Source organism: Podarcis bocagei, assembly GCF_964188305.1.
Source record: "Podarcis bocagei genome assembly, chromosome: 1".
NCBI lineage: Eukaryota > Metazoa > Chordata > Lepidosauria > Squamata > Lacertidae > Podarcis > Podarcis bocagei.
Window position 1 is genome coordinate 16,068,168 of NC_138125.1, and position 25,498 is coordinate 16,093,665.

The 25,498-nt window shown below is 44.8% G+C and overlaps 1 protein-coding gene across 1 annotated transcript in view; it reads right to left on the reverse strand.

Annotated features, from left to right (window-relative positions):
* TRAF3 (TNF receptor associated factor 3) overlaps positions 1-25,196 on the reverse strand; it is a 55,471-nt gene extending 30,275 nt beyond the window's left edge. Inside the window, exons 1-6 of the mRNA XM_081192811.1 lie at positions 25,076-25,196; positions 15,402-15,660; positions 9,374-9,425; positions 3,852-3,956; positions 1,899-2,066; positions 186-266 (exon numbers count right to left, since the gene is read on the reverse strand). Of these exons, the coding sequence (XP_081048937.1) occupies positions 186-266; positions 1,899-2,066; positions 3,852-3,956; positions 9,374-9,425; positions 15,402-15,640 (645 nt within the window). The 5' untranslated portion in view covers positions 15,641-15,660; positions 25,076-25,196. The remainder of the gene's footprint in view (positions 1-185; positions 267-1,898; positions 2,067-3,851; positions 3,957-9,373; positions 9,426-15,401; positions 15,661-25,075) is intronic.
* Between the last annotated feature and the right edge of the window lie 302 nt (positions 25,197-25,498).

Here is a 25,498-nt window from a genome sequence, read left to right on the forward strand (position 1 = left end):
TATAACAGTACGAAGGTTTGTTTCCTTTTTCCAAAAAAAAAAAGAAAAAAGCATACTGTAGCTGCTTCTTCTCGCAAATTTCTTGCACGTTATTACTAAGAACAACATTCTAAGCCGAGTAATATATGACAGGCTATTCTTCATTCTTTCATTTTCATGAATGGCTGTGCAATATGACCTCTTACCTCTTTTCTCAGGAGCGCTGAAACGCTACATTTATGAGGACACGTGACCATAACGCAAGGGCAGTCTGCATCTTCATGTTTCTAAGCGGAAGAAAGGGAAAATCACACACTTGAAAGTCCATTAATAATTTTCGCAGGAGGACATTAAAGAACCAGCACGTCTCTCCTTCATAATTTACATCTCAGTACTCTGATCTTTGGAGACATATATTGCGGTGTTTATGAAGTCCTGCAACACTCGTTACTGAAGTCACACTTAGAGCATCAACACACTTATTTCCTTTCTGATATAATTCACAAGGGTGCACGTTATTTTAAAACCAATTATTAAAGTAAATAAACTAAAAATCCTTGCTTCCAGCTGTAGCACACTCTTCAACCTCAGGTCCCCAAATGCTATCATCATCTTCACTATTTATTAGATTTCTTTCCTACAACTTCTCCCCCCCAACTCCATAAAATATAAGCTGCAATTCCAATGTTATAGTTTTAAACCATTTTTATTTTCATTGTATTGCATTCCTTAGACACAGTTGTGATTAGGTGATATATGAAATCTATAAATAAATAAATATCAGACATGCACATGGGGTGGGGGCTGACCCTGTGAGTTTACAGTTCTCTGTGTTGTTAAGTTTTTTATTATTATTATTATTATTATTATTATTATTATTATTATTATTATTATTATTATTTTACCCTATACCCTCAGGTCTCAGGGCAGTTCACAATATAAAATCACAATATAAAAACACAAAATACATAATAAAAACAAGAACAACAACCCAATAATCCCTAACACATTTTAAAAGGGCATTGGATGTCAAACAACCAAAAACCTGGTTAAAGAGGAAACTTATTTTGCCTGGTGCCTAAAACTATATAATGAAGTTAGAATCATAGAATCATAGAGTTGGAAGAGACCACAAGGGCCATCGAGTCCAACCCCCTGCCAAGCAGTTAAACTAACTGATTAATTAACAGGCTTCTATTACACTGGTCATCAGTGCAGATACCAGGGCACGATACAGAATAAAGCAAAGCATTTGACATATAAGAGACAATAAAACAAGTTGACAAAACGGAAAAATTAGGAACCAGTGCAAAAGTCGCCAAGCTCTGAGGAAAGCTATGGAAAATAGGTTTGTTAGTTCTTGAGCTACAAAGGGGATTTCCAACTCTGCGAGGCATGCAGAGTCTATGAATCCTTGAGTTCTAGCTAGCAGAACAAAAGATATTTAAAGATCTCGTTTGCATAACTTTGATTCCCTTCCCTCCCCACAAAAAAACCACCTTTCTACCTTCCGAAAGGGCAGAGAGAATTGCTTGCTTTCTTTCATTTTCAGAATGTCACTGGAAGGCTGCCTGATATGATAAAACATGGATGGGTTTATCTTGTGACCAAAACAAGAGGCGCCTCCAAGGAAGAAGCTGTTAATTAAGAGCAGGTCTCCTTTTGATCAGCTTAAAATGCTTCTCCAGTAAAGAGAAGAGGTGTCTTCCTGCACTGGGCACAGTGTCCCATTCACTGTGGATCAGATTAGATTCTAAGCAGAGATCACAGGTTCTATACTACAGCACCATTTGTGGGTCCAAATGCCTCCCTACCGTTAAAAAAAACAACAACCCTTTTTAAAGTTCCTGCTATACAGAAGTTGAAAAAGCAATGGCAACTTTTAGCAATGAACTATTTTAGTGAAAAGCAACACTCACCTGTATCATAATCATTGGGACTTGGTTTTTACAGTATTTACACGTTGTTTCCCGATATTTACAGGTCTTCTCTACGTGGTCTGGCAAGTCTCTTCGAAGTATTTTCTCCTTGCAATCAGCCCGAGGGCATGGAAGCTCTTCAAACAGACAGTCATTTCTCAGGTGGGTCTGAAGCAAACATGTACCAGGCGGTCATGTACACTTTTGGGTTTCACATTTTCTCACTTTAGCCATTAACAGGTGAATCTTACCAAGTTAATTTAAAGAGAGATAGCACCACTCTTTCTCAAAATCAACCCTTTCCCTTGTTTCAGATTAAGTGCAAATATACCATATTTTTCGCTCTATAAGACGCACCTAGTTTTTGGAGGAGGAAAACAAGAACAAAAATATTCTGAATCCCAAAAGCCAGAACAGCAAGAGGGATCTGGCTTCTGGGATAGCCTCTTGCTTTTCTGGCTTCTGGGACAGCTGTGCAGCCTGCATTCGCTCCACACACATTTCCCCTTACTTTTTAGGAGGGAAAAGGTGCATCTAATAGAGCGAAAAATACGGTAACTAACTAGCACAAAGCTGGAAAAATCTCAAGACACCTGGCTACCTACACACCTGCGGTTGCCACCCAGAAAAGCTTTAAATATGCCTTTTGCAGAAGCGGTGGTTGATACCTTTGAGGCTAACTCCTAAATCTTACCAAAGTAGCACCTAGAAAAGGTAAGGTGGTTTCCCAACTTCGTTCAAAAAAGCAAAATATTGGTACCTGACATCTTTCGTGACCACACAAATCCTAACGGCACAGTTCCAAACATCTTGCCTCCTCTACCCACCGTTGCAAACACTTCCTTTTCGCACACATTTAATGAATTAAATGCCCCGCCTTTCCTCCCAAGGGAGCCCAGGATGGTAATCATAAAGGTAAAGGTAAAGGGACCCCTGACCATTAGGTCCAGTCGTGACTCTCTGGTTTAACCCAGGATGCTAATCATATAAGCGATAAAACAATCAAAAAGTCAAAAAAGCAATTCCAATAGATGCAGATGAAAATGTAGCTTCTGCCAACTATGCTTGGATAACCAGCACCTTTTCTCACATTGCATTAGGAGCTGGTTTACAACACCCCCTGGCAGATAGTCACTTTATTCTGGTGCTTTGGTTTTGATCTGATAGGTCACAAACAGTGACCGGAGTGTGACCTGACTGAGGGCTGGACCAGGAGAGAAAAAGCAGGGGGAGTAAGTGTTGGGAAAAGCAAGAGAAAGATCAGACTGAAGGTGCTTGGTCTGTTTTTTTGAGATCTCAAAATCCACCCTTAATGTTTTCAACAGGGAATGATATTCGAGGTTTTGAAGTCTAGAGGTCATTAGCCGCTCTGCTTTCCAACATTCGTTCCCTCGTTTTGGTTAATAGGGTGGACACGTTTGCACATCACAATAAGCCAAGGTTTCTGGCGTGTCGTAGTTTGCTTTGGATGAACGGCACACTTGCACATGCTGCCCAATCACTCCCTCCCTGTGCATGAGCCAGGAAGCAAAACAAGCAGCTGCAGTTAAAAACTGGCTTCCCAGTGGTTCCCAGACTGTGGTTTGCTGCTTTCTAACAGGCTGGGCTCTGTAAGCCTATTGACTAACCATGGCTTAAGCCAGTATCAAACCATGGCTTAAGGTTGAGTAGCAATCCTGCCTTATTAAGGAGAAATAAACGAGATGTAATGGGAAGCCATTCTTAGATGCAACTTCCTTTTTTCATTTCTCCCACTTGCACCAGGGGAGGGGTGACGCAGGAGCATTTGGGCAGTTCGTGGGTATTAAAGTGCATAACTGAGAAACCTTGGCTTACTTTAATGTGCGAACACAGCTGCTGGGGAACTTTAGTTAGTTGACCACAGAACACAGACCACACCATTCTGTAAACTGGGGGGGGGGGGAGTAATTGCAAGATATTCCAACTACTTACAAGCAACTGTCCCAAGGTCAATTGTTCTCTGCAACCTTTATTTTCATTCCTGCAGAATATCTGAAGGGCAAGAAGCTCCCTCCGACAGCAATTATCTTTAAATATCTAGAATTAAGAGACATTTAACAGATGGTTATAGCAGTGGTCCAAGTCTTCACACTATTGCAGCTCTGCTGCATGATTGTAAGTGGCTGACTAAAAGGCCAGCTTTTTAACAGCTATATAAAGACACACAGAGATTCTCATGAAACGAGGAAAATTGTTTTCAGAGCAATTTCTCGAGAACAATATCGGCTAACACCAGTTTTGAGCGCGGGTGCTGCCATTGTCACCTCGTGCCGACAGGCTATCAATCAGCACAATGAAAACATCCTGATTTCTGCATGCACAGCAAGACAACAGTGTTGCTGCGATTGTCCAATGTAGCCTGGGAAAAAGCTCTTTTTTATTTATATCATGTTCTTCTGCTGTGCTATGAATACAGGTCTGAAGGTTGTCTACACTTTTAGAACACTTGTTTCTCTGCTCAGATAATTTGCCTTTTTTTATTAGCAGGCGCACGAGTACAAAAATCTAGGACACAAGCAGGCTTGCTCTTGGTTTTGTGCAAAGCAACGTGAATGAGGAGCTACAAATTTTTTAGCTGGCATCCCAATGAATCAAAGGGGAGAGCATGACTGGCTATTCCAAATTAAATCAGAAGATTGCTACTGAATATTCTCTGTAGGTATCCTTTCATATCCTCAGCTGGTACAGATTTATACTTTAAAAAGCCCAGCCATGAAGAAGCCTCTTAGACTGAAGACACTGAACAGCCACAACATCACAAAAACTGGGGAAGAAGGTTCTGAAGTGATCTACGTTATTTGACTGTGTTATTCCTCACCTAACCTTTTGCGGGGATAATGAAGTGGCAGACCACAGACCACATCAGCCCAACTGGCACCCTTCCAAAGGGACTACAATTCCCATCATCCCTGACCAACGGGCCATTGCTGGTTGGGGCTGATGGGAGTTGAACAACATCTGCAGGGCACCAGATTGGGAAGGCTAGACTACATACACCAGTAAACTTGCTTTAATCTTGTATTTTAATCTGTGGACCGCCCTGAGATTTTAGAATGAAGGGTGGTATATAATAAATAAACAAAATTAACTGATTTTGAATCACCCAGACAGTTTTCTAGGCCCCATGGAGCCAAGAGAGCCTGAGCGAAGTCAATGAGCATTCATTCCTTCTGACCAATATGATGCCCACAGGTTTATTGTGGTGTATGCACAGACAAAGTGAGATCACAGGTCACTGATATGGTCCCCTCTACATATGCCTCCCAACATAGGTTGGAGTTGAGGCTTGGGCTGATGACACCTGGAGAGAACCAGTGTCTACCCCATCACAGGTGGCAGAACGCACTATGCTTCTTGTGGCCCAGCAAACACCCAACTCTCTTTTCCGCAGACCACACAGACCCAAGTTTAGAACATCTGAAGATAGGACAGATGGCCCGTGGGAAAGGAAATCGGCTTTATGATGAAACAAAAGCCTACACTGGGTTACAGAAATCTGCCATGAGCAACCAGGGAGGAGAGAAACGCAATAGGACAGTGAAGAGTGTGCACCAAAAACACTCTGTAGCCAAAATGCAACAAGCTCAGCTGCAGTAGCAGCAAAGGAACAGAGAATGAGAGAAGGGATCAGGTGGCCAAACCCATGATGGAGTGAAGAAATATGAAAACAACCACAAAACAACAGTTAAGATTTGTCTTTACTAGGCACTGGAGAAGAGTCAACACTTCTAAGAAGCCTCCAGCTCAACTAGCTTTGGCATGGTGACGCATTATCAATTCCCACCTCCCTTCCCGCCCTCCACTCCAATAAGGAAGTAGGAGTGGATGATGTCGTCAACAACTGCTGACCACTGCTCCATGTGGCAAGCCATCTCTCTACAGCTTCTTGAGGAAGAAAATTCCAGACTGGCCTTTGGCTGCTCCTGGGGATGGCAGAGTACAAGAGGGATAGCTGCCTTAGTGGATATTTGCTTGAGCAACAGGGCCTACCTGAGCTGTTGCTCACCTTGTGTTTCGCCATTTTCCTGCATTATGTTGGGATTCGTGTTTATGTGCCTCTATGGGCATTAATTGCCCTTGAGCAGGCACCTTCGATTCTCTGGACCAATGCCCAGTCTGACATCAATGCTACTGTTATATCCTCCCTAAGTGTCCAACATTTGGCCCAGGTGCTTGGGTATGGTTTTGGAACGTGAGGTGTGCCTTGTGCCACCTACCTCTGATCCCACACTGGTCTTGATCACAGATCATTGACCATAAAGCCTTGATCTTGACACTGATTCATAGACCACCTGGTTTTAAGGATTTAGTCCTGTTGGGTTTTCAAATGACCCAATTCTCACAACAATGCAACGGAGGCATGGGGCTGGTATCGACAGCCGTCCTTTCTCCTACCCTGCATGTTTCAAATACAACTACTGCAGTCTTGGTGCCCAGCTCCAGTCTGGATACCAGGATTACCTTCGTATGAACAGTCTCAGTATCCTGCTAAAGCTGTAGTACCTAGAGCATTTCTTGGCTGGCTCCAGTTCAAGCCTAAACACCTGGCATCCCTTGGATTTGGAAGTCTCAGTAGCCAAGCACATGCCTTGGTACCTAGAGTGTTTCTCTAAACTGGCAGTCTTGATGTTTGACTTGTATTCTGGTCCTCAGCACCAACTCATGCCTAGTGCTAGTCCCAATATCTAGCCTCTCTCTCTGTCCTGACAGGTTTGAATCCCAGCTCAAGTCTCAGTTATTGGGGTTTTTTAATGCAAAGTTTCTCTGCTTACATTCCAATTTCAGTACCTAACATTTCTCAGCAATGATGGTTTCAGTGGCAAGTCCCATCCTTTGCCCCTGATATCCAACTCTATCCTCGGCATCACGTGTTCTCTGTACAAAGGGTGTTCAAGCTTCAGTATCTCCTGTCTTCTCATTACTGGTCGCTCTAGGACCCAGACTCAGCCTTGGAACCTCGCATCCTCTACATTTTATGGGCTCAATGTGGGCATCTTCTTTGGTACAGGTGGCCTTGGGTGGGCATGAACCACCAACCTACTTCAACACCTAGTGGCCACTGGTGGCCTTGACATCTGGCCTATGACTTGGTGCTCATTACAGAGGCAGTCCCAGCCAAAGCCCCTGTGCCCTACACTTGGCAACCCTTGGCGTAAAGCACATACAGTTGAAATGCACTCAACAACATAGGCGCCACATTTTCTGGGTACATAACTGCTTTTCCCTGAATGATCTGGGTTCCCAACAAGTTCTAGCACAAAGTGTATGCTGTAAGGTGAGAGGAACCTTAAAATGTGGCCCTCCTTGCATCTCCATCCGGTCCTTGGGGGTCTCACCCAGGCCTCACCTGTCACCAGCCCTGCTTAGTACCTTCCTGGAGTGCTCTTGCCTGGCTGAAATGTCAACAAAACTTCTTGCTTGCCATGATGAGAGGCAGGTATGCGTGTCTACAAAACCTCTGGCTTTTGCACAATGGTCAAGAGTTGCATGCAGCTTTGAGTCTGGCCCCACGTGCCACTGGCATCTAGTCCCCAGGAGCCTGCCCATGAGCAAAGGCAGCTCTAGGGGCCAAAATTGCTCCCCACCCCTGCTGTGCAGACTTGCTCCAAAAAACCTGTAGCCTTGTAACCTGGCTTCAATCCTGGAGCGTGCGGCCTTCGCAAGGAGCATTTGGGTCTGTGATCCATACCACAACATCTAGCCTTCTGCTATGAATGCTTTATTTGCACAGCAGGCTTTCTTCTACTCCTTCTGCGCTGTCTGCATGCTCCTCAGCATCCCTCCGATTTGATTCGCCTTCAAGTGAACTTCATCAGCAGCCCACGTCTCCACAGCCCTTTGTTAGCCTCTATCTGCATGACTGCACCTCTCTGGGACTGCGGAATGCAGCATTGTTCTCAGAGACCGCATGCTGTTGACTACCTGGCTGTATATATCGTTAAGGCTCGAGTTCCTACCTGCCTGTCATTCATTAGCCTCATCCCAGTAGCAGCAGAGGAGCTGTCCTTACGAATCAAAGCAGATTACACCACGGCTATGTGTCTCCTGATCAGGGACAATGCGCACCAGCACACTTCCTGCATAGGGAGCATCTAACCTTCTAGGGCTTCTGGGACATGCCCTGCGTGTTTTCCTTCAGCAGATGCACCTGCCTAGCTGTCTTCCAAGCACCTGCCCAGCTTGAGTGTCAACGCAGAGCCACTAACTGGTGCAGCAGGACCAGAAGCAGGGTTTTCATGACAGCCTCAACCATCCTGCCAACTTTTGCCTAGTGACAAATCTCCATCAGATGATCGCTGCCAAGCATCACCTGCTGGCTTTGCTACAAGACGAATCAATACTTGTACTTGAGAGGAATACCTGCTCTTTCATTGCTGGATGCAACTTCATCTACTTTCCCCCATGGGGAGTGGACAAACTCCACACTAGTAAAATGTGAAGAGACAAGTCATTCTAGTTTTTAACAACACTGATGCTGCCATGGGGCAACTATCTGCTTCTCTGGTGAATTGACCATGACTCTATAAACCTTCTACAGCTTCCCTTTCTTGCATAGATCCACATCCATGAGGCTCTATTCAACTGCACAAGCAGAACGATTTCCACTTGTGCCAAGGGACTTCCTCCTCTCCCCCCTCCTCTTTCCCCCACAACCCCCAAATCTGCTCCAGAGTGTTGTGGGAACCTCCACAATAGGTTTAGGGAGTGAATGGGGTGAAGAACATTCTAATGCATGAAGAGAAATCATTGCACTGATGAAACATTCCCCATAGCACTCTTGTGAATACAACCCACGATCCTCAACACTACCAGCTCCTACATTCTTTGGGTGAACTGCAGGGGTAGCCAATGTGGTGGGGTTCTCCAGAAGTTGTGGGACTATAACTCCCATCATCCTTGGCCATCGTCTCCACTGGCTGGGGCTGATGGTAGTTGCAGTCTAACAGCATCTGGAGGGCACCACGTTAGCTATCTGTGGTGTATTGTTTGCAAACTCCCTACTGCAGAACTATATCGTCATGCTTGCCTTGTTATAATAGAACTTGTGCAAGATAACTACATCTCTATCCGCCTGTTATGGATTGTTGGCTACACGCACCTCGGCTGATTCCTCAGGGAAGAACTGCAGTTATGTGTGAATGGCGAGCAAGTAAGGAGACAGTTCATCATTAGCTGTCTGCTATCAGGAGTTAGAAGATCAGCTATAAGAATCCCGCTCTACCTGCTTTCCTGGGGGGTCAGGTGGGCCCTGTTTTTGAAAAGGACAACCCATACAAGAACTGCACTCATGAAAAATTCTGGAGCAAGAGAAAAAGAGCTAGAAATGCATTTACACTGCAGAAAGTAAAGGCCAATTTCTTGTCTGAGGTAAGCAAAGCAACCTAGTTTAAGATGCACAATAAGGTGGTTCGTTTTTGATTTTGGGGGGAGGGGGTGGGGAGATGGAACTATACCTTATCTTTCACTATTGTTTCTTGACATGCTGTACATTTTGGAATTGCAGAGCTAGAAAAGAAAAACAACAACAACAACTGATCTTACACCAAAACTTTGTTTGCATACATGTAGCATTTCATATATGTTGACAATAAATTTAAACAGAGGTCAGTACATTTAAAAGGAAAAAAAAAAAGAAAACTAGGCAAAGTTTGGGACCGCACTGGTCACAGAGGTTAAATGACACACATACACACAAAAAGCAGGCAGAATACAAACAATCAAATCAAAATGCACCTTATAAGTTGAATCCAAAACTTTCTCCTGTATGAAAGGGCAAAGGAAACATTGATCCAATAGAGGCTCCCCACTAATGAAAGGGAGCAGAGTGGCAATTTCTATTGGTTGTCCCTTTCCACTGCAACCCCCAGCACAAGCACCTATGCTGTTCCAGAAAATAGTCTCCCACGAGAGGTGGTGGACTCTTCCTTGGAGATTTTTAACCAGAGGTTGGATGGCTGTCCATCATGGATGCTTTAGCTGAGATTCCTGCATTGCAGGGGGTTGGACTAGATGACTTTTGGGGTCCCTTCCAACTCCACAGTTCTATGATTCTACGACCCCCCTCAACCCTCTGGGCTGAGCATCTCAGGGGGCTACAAGGAAGAAAAGGACTCAGCCTCACATCCCATCCTTCCAGGACAAGGAGAGCTCTGCTCAGCACAAGTCTGGGCCCAGACCTGTGATGTTCAGAGCACCTTTCCTTCAAGCAGAATTTTATTATTTCCCCTTACTTTTTGTTTGTTTGTTTTGTTTAATCTGCATGAATCTCCTGGTATTAATCTCCTGGTATTAATCTCCTGGTATGCCCCACAGAGGACCTTAAGGTCCACAAATGACAACATTTTGGAGGTCGCAGGTTGCAAGGTGGTTAGATTGGTCTCAACTAGGGCCAGGGCCTTTTCAGTACTGGCCCCGACTTAGTGGAAAGCTCTGTCACAAGAGACTAGGGACCTGCAGGACTTGATATTTTCCCCCAGGGCAGGGGTCTGCAACCCACGGCTCCAGAGCCGCATGTGGCTCTTTTACACCTTTGCCGCGGCTCCGGGGCAGATACTAGCGAGGGGAGGAGGTGCATTGTGCGCCCCGACACTCCCCACTGTGGCGGGCGCTGTACTGGCTGTGACATCGCATGGGGGCGGTGCGTGCGTTAGTCACGCACTGTCCCGAAGTCACCTTCCCGCCCGCTGTCAGATCGCGGCTCCGGAGATATATCTGTTTTAAATGTCGCAATGGTTTTGCGGCTCCCAGGTTTTTTTTCCTTCGGAAACGGGTCCAAGTGGCTCTTTTTGTCTTAAAGGTTGCAGACCCCTGCCCCAGGGCCTGCAAGACAGAGCTGTTCCACCCGGCCTTTGGTTTGGACTCAGTCTGACCCTTATGTTTCCCTCCCCTTATGGTCTTGATTTATTGGCTACTTTTAAAATGACGCTGCATTTTAAATTGCATTTTAACCTGTATTTTGAATTGGTTTTCTTGTTCCCCCTATTATGTTTTTACTGCGATTTTATTGGTGTTAGCCGCCCTGAGCCCGGCTCTGGCCGGGGAGGGCGGGGTATAAATAATTATATTATTATTATTATTATTATTATTATTATTATTATTATTATTATTATTATTAACAGCTCAGCGAAGACTCCCAAGAGAGGTTGTGCCAGCTTCCCTTAACCAGGTCAGGGATGATGGGAGTTGCAGTCCTAAACAACTGGAGGACACCAGGTCGGAGGAGGCTGGGTTACACTATTTACGGCTATTATGAAAGTTTATGACATTAAATGCCTGGACAGCTCAGTTGATTAGAGCGTGGTGCCGATAGCGCCAAGGCTGCAGGTTCAATCCAGCTGCATATTCCTGCATTGCAAGGGGTCCCCTTCCATCTCTAAAATTCTATATTTTAAAAATGGGAAACCATAACTTTATTAATGAGGTAGCAAGCTTACTGTTCCGGGTCAACTTTTAAAAGCATGGTTATAAACAGGTTTTTTGTTAAAAAAAAAAAAACCCTACTTGCGCCGTAAGACTGTCTACCTGCAACACTGAGCCAAAGCTCTTACAAAAGCATCATAATGCTATTGCAATGCTCCATTCACAATCACTTGTCGGCTTTGATGCAACAAGAAGATTACCTTAAGAGCATAACAGAGTGAAAGCTTCCTTTCTTACTGACAGCAACAATGCTGGGAGATAAGGTTGCTTCGCAGCTGATGCCTTCATGCACACTGTGTGCACACGCCGTTCTTCATGCATGGAGGGGGGTCCACTCCCGTAGAGCTCACTATGCCCCCCTGACAGCTGGACATGCACAGTGCTAGCACAGCGATAAAGTTGGGGGGTAAACCTTCCTAAGGGTACCTGCTGGCATCTCCCAAAGAGGTCCAACATCACTGCTCTTCTCCAAAGCTCCAGTGCATAATCTGTATGTGTGCTAAAGTTTCAGCCCAGATTGTCTGCCGCTCAATGGATGAGTAGGATGCTAGCAATTCAGTTGTGCAAAATGCAGCGGCAATTACTGTTCTAGACGGTGCCCTTGCATCACCTATATTAGCTACTTCAATTGTAGCCCTTGATTACTCTAGTCAATTTAATCCTCATCTTTTAAATGCTGTCATGCTAACAGCAACACACTTCCTAACGTCTTAGTAGGCCCAGAAGCTTAACATGAGTTAACAGAGTGATGCAGCAGCAAAAAGAAAAGAAAGCTAATGCTATTCTAAAGGTAAAGGGACCCCTGACCATTAGGTCCAGTTGTGACCGACTCTGGGGTTGCGGTGCTCATCTCACTTTATTGGCCGAGGGAGTTGGCATACAGCTTCCGGGTCATGTGGCCAGCATGACTAAGCCACTTCTGGTGAACCAGAGCAGTGCACGGAAACGCCGTTTACCTTTCCGCTGGAGTGGTACCTATTTATCTACTTGCACTTTGACATGCTCTCAAACTGCTAGGTTGTCAGGAGAAGGGACCGAGCAACGGGAGCTCACCCTGTCGCGGGGATTCGAACTGCCGACCTTCTGATCGGCAAGTCCTAGGCTCTGTGGTTTAACCCACAGCGCCACCCGCTATTCTAGGCTACATCAACAGAAGTACAGTGTCCAGATCAAGGGAATAGTCCCACTCTGTTCTAACCTGGTCAGACCACACCTGGTGTCCAGTTCTGGGCACCACAATTTAAGAAGGATGTTGACAAGTTGGAGCGTGTGCAGAGGAGGGCTACCAAGATGATCCAGGGTCTGGAAACCAAGCCTTTATGAGGAACGGTTGAAGGAGGTGGGTATGTTTAACCTGGGTAAGAGGAGACTTAAGATGAGATGTGATAGCCATTTTCAAATAGCTAAAGGGCTGTCAAATGGAAGATGGAGCAAACTTCTTTTCTCCTGCTCTGGAGGATGGGACCTGAACCAATGAACCAAGTTACAAGAAAGCAAATTCCAACTAAACATCAGGAAGCGCTTTCAGATGGTAAGAGCTCTTAAGACAGCAGAATGGACTCCTTTGGAAGGTGGTGTACTCTCCTTTCTTGGAGGTTTCTAAGCAGAGGTTGGATGGCCATCTGTCATGGATGCTTTAGTTGAGATTCCTGTGTTGCAGGGGGTTGGACTAGATGACCCTCAGGGTCCCTTCTACGGTTCTATGATCTCCACTGACTCTCTTCATTTCTTTCATCTCTAATTTCCCGTCACTTTGAGATGAGGATAATGCAGGAAACTTGTGTTCTGCACTAGAATAAATACCATTCATCTGATACTGTGCTATTGTCTCCTAGTCCTTATTGAATGCACTCAAGCATCCTGTTTGCTCTTTTAAACTACTGCTGCATACTGAGCAGTAATCTTCGCTGGGCTGTCTTCTGTGGTTCTTGTCTCTCTATCCTCAGATGACCCAGAGAGAGAGAGTGCTAAAGGCTCCACGGCATAATCGTTATATTCTAACAAGTACACGAGAACCGAGAATGGAATTGCTTTCCACCCACAGCTCCAAACCCAATGCGGTGGCACGCTCTCCATTCATTTTAACAGTCGGGAGTTGGAAATGGAAGTGGAGCCCACACAATCACTGCAAACAATGATTCTAGAAGAATTATACAGAAAGGGGTAATGGTATGCAAACAACAATGCACGAGCAGCGAAACACCACAAAGCCATTTACTCCTTGCAGCTTTCAGGTTATTTGAAATTCATATTGTTATTTCATTCACACACACACACACACACACACACACACACACACACTTTCAGAAGGCCATTTGCTTGGTACAACACAGAAAACACAATTAACATTCAATCACATATCTAAACATCTTAGGGAAGTAGACGCCCACCAACTTAGCATTTTGGATTACAAGTCTCATTCTTCCCAAATTGATTTCATCATAACAGGAACATTTTCCATCCACATCTTTCACTTTACCTCATCTAATTATTATTAATTTTTTTGCCTCCCTCTTATCAGCTGTTAACAGCGTGAGATGACAGCATTCTACTACGGAAATTGTGTGTGTGTGTGTGTGTGTGTGAAGGGACCCCTGACCGTTAAGTCCAGTCGTGACCGACTCTGGGGTTGCGGTGCTCATCTCGCTTTATCGGCCAAGGGAGCCGGCGTACAGCTTCCGGGTCATGTGGCCAGCATGACTAAGCCGCTTCTGGTGAACCATAGTAGCGAACGGAAATGCTGTTTACCTTCCCGCCGGAGCGGTACCTATTTATCCACTTGCACTTTGACGTGCTTTCAAACTACTAGGTTGGCAGCAGCAGGGACTGAACACTCACCCCATTGTGGGGATTCGAACCACTGACCTTCTGATCGGCAATCCCCAGGCTCTGTGGTTTAGACCACAGTGCCACACACCCAATATACACAAACAACTTTCATCTCTAATATATCCTGCATTGCAGGGAGTTGGACTGGATGGGCCTTTGAGTTCCCTTCCAGCCCTATGATTCCATTATACATATATCCAGGAAGAAATAACTAGACTTTATCCTTTATTTGCAATAAAACAGCACTTTTGTAGGACTCAGTAAGATTTGTTTCTGATGCCTGCATATTTACAGTGATGGATCAAGGAGGACAATGAGCTTAACAGCAGTAGCGAGCAATTAACAACTGCCTAAAACAATATTGCAGCCCATCATTCCAAAAGCTCAGAGCCACTAGGAAGGCCCTAGGGCTTGGTGTCTTCTTCACTTCCCTGTTTTCTTCTACAGCTATATAATTGTTGACGTGGATGTTTCATATCTATCCGGCAAAATATGAAAATGTCAACTCCTTCGTTTCTCTGGACTATTTCTGAACCGGCAAATAATTTATGGTAATGTTATCAGCATCAACTTACAAGAGATGCAGTTTAAAATTAGCTACTCTCTCAGGTGTTTCAAAACTCTTTCTTTGGTCTTTGGGGAAAATATAATTCCATTCTTTCCAACTATCTGTCTGTCATAAAACCACAGAATTGTAGTGTTGGAAGGGACCGTGAGAGTCATCTAGTCCAACCCCTTGCAATGCAGAATTTTTTTGCCTAATGTGAGACTTGAACCCACAGCCCTGTAATTAATAGTCTCATGGTCTACCGACTGACCTGTCCAGTCTGTCTTCTCTCTCAGTGACATGTATCAAGCACTAACTAAGGAGCAAAGGAGTTTTGGTTGGCCTTCCATGGTCAACCAAAATGTATGGTTCCCCTAAGTGAGGTGGGGGGCAGAATCTCATACCTGGTGTCACATAGAGCACTATTTTCTGGAATGCCTCTGAAGTCCAGAGTGAGGTCACAGGGGAGCCCACTTTGACCCAATTAAAAAATGACTGGTGAGCTCATTTGTGGATTGCTAGATATGAAACTAGTCCGGGTGTTTGCTCTTTACTTTATGCATACATATTCAACATGCAGTTACTTCATGCCTAGAACTTGACCACGAAAGGATTTAGGTTAGAAAGCCAGCACTTTGCCTTCAGTACCGTTTTACCCCATTGAAACAATACCAAGAAACACTAACCTTAGCAAAGCATTCATACAGGTCTCGCAATACCGATGCCCACATTCTGTCTGCTTTGGATTGCACAAAATGAGGTGGCACTTTTCGCATTTGTATTTGTCCTCCACTGCATTCACAAATTTCTCTTTGTAGCCACCTTGTTCGGGCACATAAATTGATGGCACTGGGCTGCGGTCGGGATTTGCCTTTTGGACCAGTTCCACTGACACCGGGGGATCTGTTTTCTTGCTTGCGTCCATGTTGCAGTTGATAAATATTACTAAAAGAAAACACATATGCACACATGCATGAAGAAAGAGTCTTGTACCCACACAATTCAGATGAGAAACAGATGCGTATTTCATGCAAACATTTGTCTGAGGTTCCTCCAACATCATGAGCGTTGGAACATATTGAGTACACAGAAATATGCAAAAGCACTTCCCTCTCCTTCCTTTGAAGAGAAAGTGCACACATGCAGATTCACTACTCAAGAGCTGCAGCAGCAAGTGGTGATTTGCATGCATGGAAAAACAGCTTCAGATAAAATTCCCATATCATCTATCGCCTCAAACACAATGCTTCTCCAATGAGGTTGTTCCAGCATTCAGTTGCAAACGACCAAATGAAAAGTCACCAACTTGTGTCTTTGGTGGGGATCCTGCAGCCCTGATTAGGTCCATCAGACCGCTTACCTGAAGCCACAGTCACCTGCCCTATAATAATAATAATAATAATAATAATAATAATAATAATAATAATAATAATTTATTATTTATACCCCGCCCATCTGGTTGGGCCTCCCCAGCCACTCTGGGCGGCTTCCATAAAAACCAAAAATACAATAAAATATCACACGTTAAAAACTTCCCTGAACAGGGCTGCCTTAAGATGTCTCCTGAATGTCAGGTAGTTGTTTATCGCTTTGACATCTGCTGGAAGGGCGTTCCACAGGGCGGGCGCCACTACCGAGAAGGCCCTCTGCCTGGTTCCCTGTAGCTTTGCTTCTCGCAATGAGGGAACCGCCAGAAGGCCCTCGGCGCTGGACCTCAGCGTCCGGGCAGAATGATGGGGGTGGAGACGCTCCTTCAGGTATACTGGACCGAGGCCGTTTAGGGCTTTAAAGGTCAGCACCAACACTTTGAATTGTGCTCGGAAACGTACTGGGAGCCAATGCAGGTCTTTCAAGACCGGTGTTATATGGTCTCGGCGGCCGCTCCCAGTCACCAGTCTAGCTGCCGCATTCTGGATTAGTTGTAGTTTCCGAGTCACCTTCAAAGGTAGCCCCACGTAGAGTGCATTGCAGTAGTCCAAGCGGGAGATAACCAGAGCATGCACCACTCTGGCGAGACAGTCCGCAGGCAGATAGGGTCTCAGCCTACGTACCAGATGGAGCTGGTAAACAGCTGCCCTGGACACAGATTTGACCTGTGCCTCCATGGACAGCTGTGAGTCCAAAATGACTCCCAGGCTGCGCACCTGGTCCTTCAGGGGCACAGTTACCCCATTCAGGACCAGGGAATCCTCCACACCTGCCCGCCTCCTGTCCCCCAAAAACAGTACTTCTGTCTTGTCAGGATTCAACCTCAATCTGTTAGCCGCCATCCATCCTCCAACCGCGTCCAGACACTCACACAGGACCTTCACCGCCTTCACTGGTTCTGATTTAAAAGAGAGGTAGAGCTGGGTATCATCCGCATACTGATGAACACCCAGCCCAAACCTCCTGATGATCTCTCCCAGCGGCCGCATGTAAATGTTGAAAAGCATGGGGGAGAGGACAGAACCCTGAGGCACCCCACAAGTGAGAGCCCAGGGGTCTGAACATTCATCCCCCACCACCACTTTCTGAACACGGCCCAGGAGGAAGGAGCGGAACCACTGTATAACAGTGCCCCCAGCTCCCAGCCCCTCAAGACGGTCCAGAAGGATGCTATGGTCGATGGTATCAAACGCCGCTGAGAGATCCAGCAGAACTAGGAAACAGCTCTCACCTTTGTCCCTAGCCCGCCGGAGATCATCAACCAGTGCGACCAAGGCAGTTTCAGTCCCATGATGAGGCCTGAATCCCGACTGGAAGGGATCCAAATGGTCCGCTTCTTCCAGGCGTGCCTGGAGTTGTTCGGCAACTGCTCGCTCAATCACCTTGCCCAAGAATGGAAGATTTGAGACTGGGCGATAGTTGGCCATCATGGCCGCATCTAAAGATGGTTTTTTAAGAAGCGGTTTAATAACCGCCTCTTTCAGCGGGTCTGGGAAGGCTCCCTCACGGAGGGAAGCATTCACCACCCCACGAAGCCCATTGCCCAGTCCTTCCCGGCTAGCTTTTATAAGCCAGGATGGGCAAGGATCCAGGAGACAGGTGGTTGGTTTCACTCGTCCAAGCAGCCTGTCCACATCCTCGGAGGTAACAGATTGGAATTGATCCCACTCAACTTGACTAGACAGAACTCTAGCACTCTCCCGCCCCGGCCCTGCTCCCACGGTGGAGTCTACTTCTTCCCGAATCTGAGCGATTTTATCTGCAAAAAACTTTGCAAAATCATTGCAGGAGAACATGTGGCCCGTACTGGGCCCCGATGTTGCAGGTGGTTCCGCTAAATTGTGAACCACCTGAAAAAGTCTCTGACATCAGGTATTATGTTAGGTGTGGTGCAGATAAAGACGCAGTTCCCTGCCGAAAGGAAGGTTTGAAGGCAACTGCAAAGTCATTCCTTTTATTCCAAACTACGCTGGCAAAAGAAACGCATCACCTGACTCAAGGTGATGCAAAGGTATTGACAGGTGGGTGGCCAGGATGCAGCCCACCAACGAGATCCAGTGCCCCCACCCCAACTTACACTGAAGATGTTGGAATTTGATATAGGTGCCTAGTCTGAAAGTAGCAAGAACCGATTAAGCCTGAAATATACTTATTTTATCTAAAATATTTATACACCACCCTTAGAAGCACACTCGCTCAAGGTGGTTTCCCAAAAAAATGCCAATTAACAATACAGGCCCAATAAAATTAAAATAAAATAAAATTAACAGGCCAGCAATTGATATGACTTAGGCCTCAAATATCTGAACAGACAGCTTCTTCCCTACAAACTCTCCTAGGTTGTAAGGTCAACAGAGGGGGTCTTCTGGGTAGTCCCACATCCCTCAGAAGTTCGGGAAGGGTGGCTGTGAAGAGGGCATTCACTGTGGCAGCCCCTGAGTTGTAGAATTCTCTGTGTCTTCAGAGCCCATCCTATTCCTGTGTCTGTACTGCGTTTCAACCGTATTTATAATTCTGAATTTTAAACTCCTGTCATATGCCCCAGGACCTGCTGGTGAAGGGCAGGTAATAATCATCAGTATCATCCCAAAACTACTAAAATATGAACAAAAAACCCCCCAACGATAGCCAAAACCCTAAACTAAAAACACCTTCTGTGGAAAGCCAGCGAGGAAAGATGGATTCTCCGACATTTTCAAAAGGCCTAGAGTGCTGGGTCTGCTGGGGCCCAATTGGCAAGATCCTCAATGAAGCTGGCAACACTAAAAACCACAAGGAATAGCCAATATTCTCCCTTAAGCTCATTCACAGCCCCAAAGAGTTAGGGTCATTACGAAGACAGCGAAGAACAATAGAAGCAGTAGGCTATCTACTCTGTAGCCTCCATTGCCTCTAGCCTAGCACATTCTGTCCGAGAATACGGTGTTAGGGGACTGAAATACAGTAGCTGTCAACATAACTACTGCAGAAACATCTGACCTGGTTACCTCTTGTTTATCTCTCTCCCTGGCCTTCCCCTTCTGTCCCAGTTCCACACTTCAGTCAACTCAGAATGCCTTGCTCTTAGATCAAGGTCGGCCGGTTCCTCAGAGGCGATGTAACAAGATCTTCTTACAACTGACAGCTAGAGGGCATAAATTAAATTTCCTGCCATTGCAGCCTTCCCAACAGTCTGCACTGTCACCAGAATGCCTTCCCTCCTGACTCTAGCCTACTAAGCATTCCCGGAGGGCGAAGAAAAAATCACATTTCGAGCCAAGAAGGCTAAAAGAACCAACGTACATCTCCACTGCACCTCAATGGCTACAACCTTCTTGGAGCCATTTCTATTCCCTCTGTTTAAATTACAGTGGTGCCTCGCAAGACGAAAAGAATCCGTTCTGTGATTCTCTTCGTCTAGCGGTTTTTTCGTCTTGTGAACCAAGCCCATTGACGGATTAGCGGATTAGCGCTATTAGCGGCTTTTAGCAGCTTGTCGGAACAGCTGATAAGCGGCTTAGCGGCTTATAAAAAGGGGGGAGGGGAAAAAGCCACAGGAACTCGCAAGACATTTTCGTCTTGCGAAGCAAGCCCATAGATTTGTTTTGCGAAACACCTCCAAAACGGAAAACTGTTTCGTCTAGCGACTTTTCCGTCTTGCGAGGCATTCGTCTTGCGGGGCACCACTGTATTGTGAGCCACTCTTGACGCTGGTCCCTAGACATAACTTAGCACGCCCTTGGTGTTAAGCAATGAACAGTAGCAAACAGTTACACACTGCAATAGATCAAAGCTTATATTAAAAGCCGTTATAGAATTCCCTTCCCCTCATGCCAAATCCGAGAGTGCACGGCCATTTTGTTTTCCAAGACGTTTAATGGCTGCTAACTTATTTTAATCAGGGCTTTGGCTATGTTAACTGCTTCCCAAAGAGTCTGCTGCTGCTGACTTGAATAGCTACTTGTTCTTTTTTATCGCTTCTTTTAATTTTTAAAAAACTAATATTATTGCTTCTTTTTAATTCGTTTGCAAATTCAAAGGAAAAAGAAGAGGGAAGAGAACTTTTTAAAGAAAATTTTAAAATAGTATTGTTATTACTTTTGTGTATTTTTATTTGAAAAAATATATATTAAAAATCAGTATTTGTGGTTTTTAAAGAAATTATGGAGACTTCACAGAATGTAAAATGTTATAGGAACTTTGAACAGAAAGGCAGGATAGAAACTATGCAAAATAAATAAATATAGCTGATAGATTATGGAAACAAACAGCAAACTCTTCATTAGAGGAGCAGGCTTTCTACACCAAAATGAAGTACTCACTATCAGACGAAAGTGATGGACTATATGGAATTGGCTGAGATGACTGGCAGAATCCGGGACCAAGGAGAAGAGTCGGTGGAAGAAGATTGGAAAAAATTTAAAGTATATCTTCAAAAATATTGTAAAATTAAGGACTGTTAGAAAGATGTTGGAAAAAGAAAATTAGGTAGTTTTGGTAGATATGATATAAAGGATTAAGTAAAAATGAGTTGATGAAAGTGATGAAAGAGAGGATGTTAAACTATAATAATTTAAATTAAATTACTAAATGAAAATAAGGTTGGAAGGATTTGCTGAAAAAATGATCTGAACTAGAATACAAAATTGGGAGGTGTGAGGAGGTCAAGGAAATAAGTAAAGGAAGAAAGTTATGTAAAGGTTTAATCTGTTCTTTTCTTATTTTAATCGAATGTATTTTTATACCTTTTTTCTTTTTTTCTCTCTCTGTTATTGTTGTATTCTTTTTTGTATTTTGTATTGTTCTTTTTTCTTTTTGTAATTTTAAACTTTGAATAAATATTATATATAAAAAAAAAACAAAATGAAGTACTCACTATCTATCCAGATATACTCTCTTCAAATCCCCTGCTCTCTCCTTCTTAAAGGTAAAGGTAAAGGACCCCTGACAGTTAAGTCCAGTCGCAAAAGACTCTGGGGTTGCGGCGCTCATCTTGCTTTACTGGACGAGGGAGCCGGCGTTTGTCCACAGACAGTTTTTCCAGGTCATGTGGCCAGCATGACTAAGCCGCTTCTGGTGAAACCAGAGCAGCGCACAGAAACGCCGTTTACCTTCCCGCCGGAGAGGTACCTATTTATCTACTTGCACTTTGATGTGCTTTCGAACTGTTAGGTGGGCAGGAACTGGGACTGAGTAACGGGAGCTCACCCCGTCGCAGGGATTCGAACCACCGACCTTCTGACCGGCAAGCCCTAGGCTCAGTGGTTAGACCACAGTGCCACATTTTGCAAATGCTTGTCAGCCAATATACACCCAAACCCATTTCTGGTAATATAAGAATTCATCAATATCCCATTCATACACAAACTTCCCATGCTTTGCTTGGGTTGCCTTTCAATGGCTAACCTTGTCTAAGATTAATCTTTTTCATCGAATGTGTTTAAATCAGGACTCCTCTGCCGGAGAATAAAAAGCTGGGTGCTTGGATCAAATACTGCATCTGGCTCATGCAGAATCTCATGCAGAATTCATGTGGCGTTTGAAGTGTGGGTATTTCTGCAGGAAACTGGAGAAAACCCAAGCGCTGGTCACTAAGAAGGCAACTGTGATCCGTCGCACGTTCAGCTTATGTCACTCTTTGCCTCTGAGGCTCCCGATCCGGCGGTACCTGTTTCATGGCGGGGCAATTTCATTTTAACATTTTAACACAAATGCACCCCCCAGACAACTGCTCATTTGAGTTGAATCCCATTAATATGTTGCCTTAGAGCTAGGGCGCAGAAACAGATCCGATCACAGGGCCGGATCCTTATTTCCTCAAACTCCAACTCTGACAATCCCCTGACTGACACCTGTCAAAAGTTCAGAGGAGGGGGGGGGGGTTACAGCAACCTCCTTCCGAGATGCTCCCTGCAATTGCCTACTGGCTGATCACAACTTGGAAGTCGCTAGAGACAGGGAAAAGCTTATTGAAAAAGGAATATTTTCTCCTCTGCTGAGAAAGCGGTTTGTATTTAATGGACTTCCTCCAGTGCCTGGAATACAAACTCCTTCCTCTGGGAAGAAAGAAAAAGATGCTCTGTTTTCCTTTTCCTTCCAAAGGTTGCAGTTTGTATTCAAAGCTCTGAAGGAAGCACCGTGAATGCAAGTCGCTTCCTCCAGCCCCCCCCCCCCCGCTATGCTAGGGAGTTTCCAGAGGATTAGAGCAGTTTATCCCAGCTGATTTGGGCAGCTTTGGCTGTGCAGGTCTTTCTTAAAGCTCTGACAGTCAGCAAGGCTCTTCAAGGAGCCTTGAAAAGGGGCGTGCAGACTTTCTGGCCCAGCCACGAATTTACCTGTTCCACACCTGACATCACATAGGGCATCAGGTGTAAGGCTTGTGACCATGTCTCCCTGGTGGGCCAAATGGGAAGGGCCTTATGAGGCCGGCAGGTCAAAGGTACCACACTCCTCTCTTACAAGTTAACAGGCAGTGTATAACTTACATTTCAAAGAAAATAAAATTATTTATTTCTAGTCCCTTTTTGTGGAAGAAAGGAGTATTATTTATTAAATTTGTATACCACCCGATGCACGCAGGTCTTCAGGGCAGTTCACAGCATAAAACCGCAATATAGAAGCATAAAATACGTGATAAAAAATAAAAACAAGAACAACCCAGGACAGTCATACTTCATGTTACATTTGCTTCATGTTACGTTCTTTCAGGCTACATCCCGCGGCGACCCGGAAGTACCGGAAAGGGTTTCACCACTCGCACATGCAGAGAGCACAAAATGACGTCATGCGCAGAAGCGCCAAATCGCAACCCGTGCTTGCGCAGATGCGCCGCTGCGGGCTGCACTCTTTTCATGTTGCGAACAGGCCTTCGGAACGGATCCCGTTCGCAACCAGAGGTACCATTGTAATTCCTCCATCCCCAGCACATTTTAAAAGGGCATCAGATGTCAATCAGCCAGAGGCCTGGTTCAAGAAGAAAGTTTTTGCCAGGCGCCTAAAGTATAATGAAGGTGCCAGGTATGCCTTCCTGGGGAGAGCATTCCACAAATGGGGAGCCACTGAAGAAAAGGCCCCGTTCTCATGCTGCCACTCTCCAGACCTCTCATGCTTAAACAGCTGTGCTTAAATGAAGCTGCCTCATAATCTGCCCTCTCAATCACCTATCCCATATATAGCAGGATATTAGCAGACCTGAAGCTCTTTTACAAGAGCATTTTGCAAAACCACACCAAAGCAAGAATTTCTGTGAAAACTGGAGAAAGCATATATATTCAGTTTCCTCTAGTCCTCCTCACTACTGCTGCCACCCCTTGGTTTTGCAACATCTACTTGTCTTTAAAAAAAAAATAATACCCAAAATTTCAAGAAGAACGGTAGACGGGACAAAAGCTGTCCCTCTTCCTCCAATTTTCCACTCCCAACTACAATCTTTCAAGCTTGCCTTTCATTTAAAAAATAAAATAAAGGAAATTGAGATCAGGAGGAAAGAGATCAGGAACTGTGCATCATGTATGGTTTGGCCCTGAGAAGAGGTGGGCAGGTCAGCGGCTGATTTAGGGACTCATCAGAAAAGGTTGTTAAGAATTCACCTGAGCAGATGAGATCACCAAGAGAAATAAGCGTGGGCTTAACAAGTTTCTCCACTCCTGAATAAAGCATAAATTGGGGAAGAGAAGGTGACTAGAGAAGGCGATGAAGAAATGGTTTTACAATTTGAGGAGAATTACAGAGAGCGCAGGATGTCAGGGGCAGAAAGAGGACAGCCATTCAATGTTTAATAGACACGCAGCAATCAAAAGAAGAAAGAGGAAAATAGCACAGACACCCCCCCCCCAAAAAAAACTCCCAAATAGCAGTATTTTGTCATATGGAACTGAACAACTTGATACAAAAAGGAAAGTGGTAAAACACTGCTATTTGGAAGAGTTTTTTGCTGCTATATTTTTTTTATAAGTGCCTATTCACAGAGGCTGAGAACCAAATTCAGAAAGAGCAGACTACGAGGGCTTTCTGTAAGCTTTAGGCAGCTTGATTGTCAGCTGGCAAATCATGTTTCCTATCAACTCAAGACATGGCTCCTCAGGGTCCATTTTATGAAACAGCATATATTGGCTATCGATTTCCAGAAAACAGCCAGAAAAAAATGCACCAGTAAGCTATATCTCAGCAGGAAGTCGTGCTGACACACTAAAGACTTTGACAGGAGGCAGAAAAGTAATGCAAGGTGCCCAGGAGGAAGAGATCTTCACCCAGGTGCCACCCTGGATTATTGGCTCCGATGGGAACAAAAGGGTGAGTTTGTCCACAAAATTCAGAACCGACTAAAAATATGAATAAACAATTCAGTATAATTTGAACACTACACTTACAAAAAAATTAATCCACAAAATGAAAATTTTGCACTCATATAAAGCTATGGTTTTCCCAGTAGTGATGTATGGAAGTGAGAGCTAGACCATGAAGAAGGCTGATCACCAAAAAATTGATGCTTTTGAATTATGGTGCTGGAGGAGACTCTTGAGAGTCCCATGGACTGAAAGATCAAACCTCTCCATTCTGAAGGAAATCAGCCCTGAGCGCTCACTGGAAGGACAGATCCTGAAGCTGAGACTCCAATACTTTGGCCACCTCATGAGAAGAGAAGACTCCCTGGAAAAGACCCTGATGTTGGGAAAGATGGAGGGCACAAGGAGAAGGGGACGACAGAGGACGAGATGGTTGGATAGTGTTCTCGAAGCTACCAGCATGAGTTTGACCAAACTGCAGGAGGCAGTGGAAGACAGGAGTGCCTGGTGTGCTCTGGTCCATGGGGTCACATAGAGTCGGACACGACTAAACGACTAAACAACAACAGTATGCCGCTATACCACCAATATTCTTGTTTCCCTAGACAAAATTTATTCATTAAATTTGTATACCACCATTTCTCCCAAAAAGGAGCCCAACAGCTTACCTGTATAATGGCAGACGAAAGGGGCAAGGACATCTACGTTCGAACAGAGAAGAAAAGGCAACCAAAAATGAACTGCGAATCCGTTTCCCAGTTGATACCGTCAAATGTTGACTCCTGTAACCTAAGACACAGAAGAAAACTCAATTTAAGTCCACGTGCAAAATTGAGATTGAATTTAAAATCACAAAAACCTCTGGAGAGTAGCGATAGAAGGACTTTGTGAAATTTGGTTCTCTTAATTTCTCGTTTTTCCACGCTTAAAAATCCAGTTTCCCACATTTCCATAGCAATCAGCATTTTATTTTTTAAAATCCCCATGAAAACTGCATACATATTTTTAACTAAGGCACGTGTTTTTGCAAGCAATTTCCACAGAGCTTCGCAGGGCAGACAAGGCGGCGAGGAGCAAAATGTGCCCCCTAA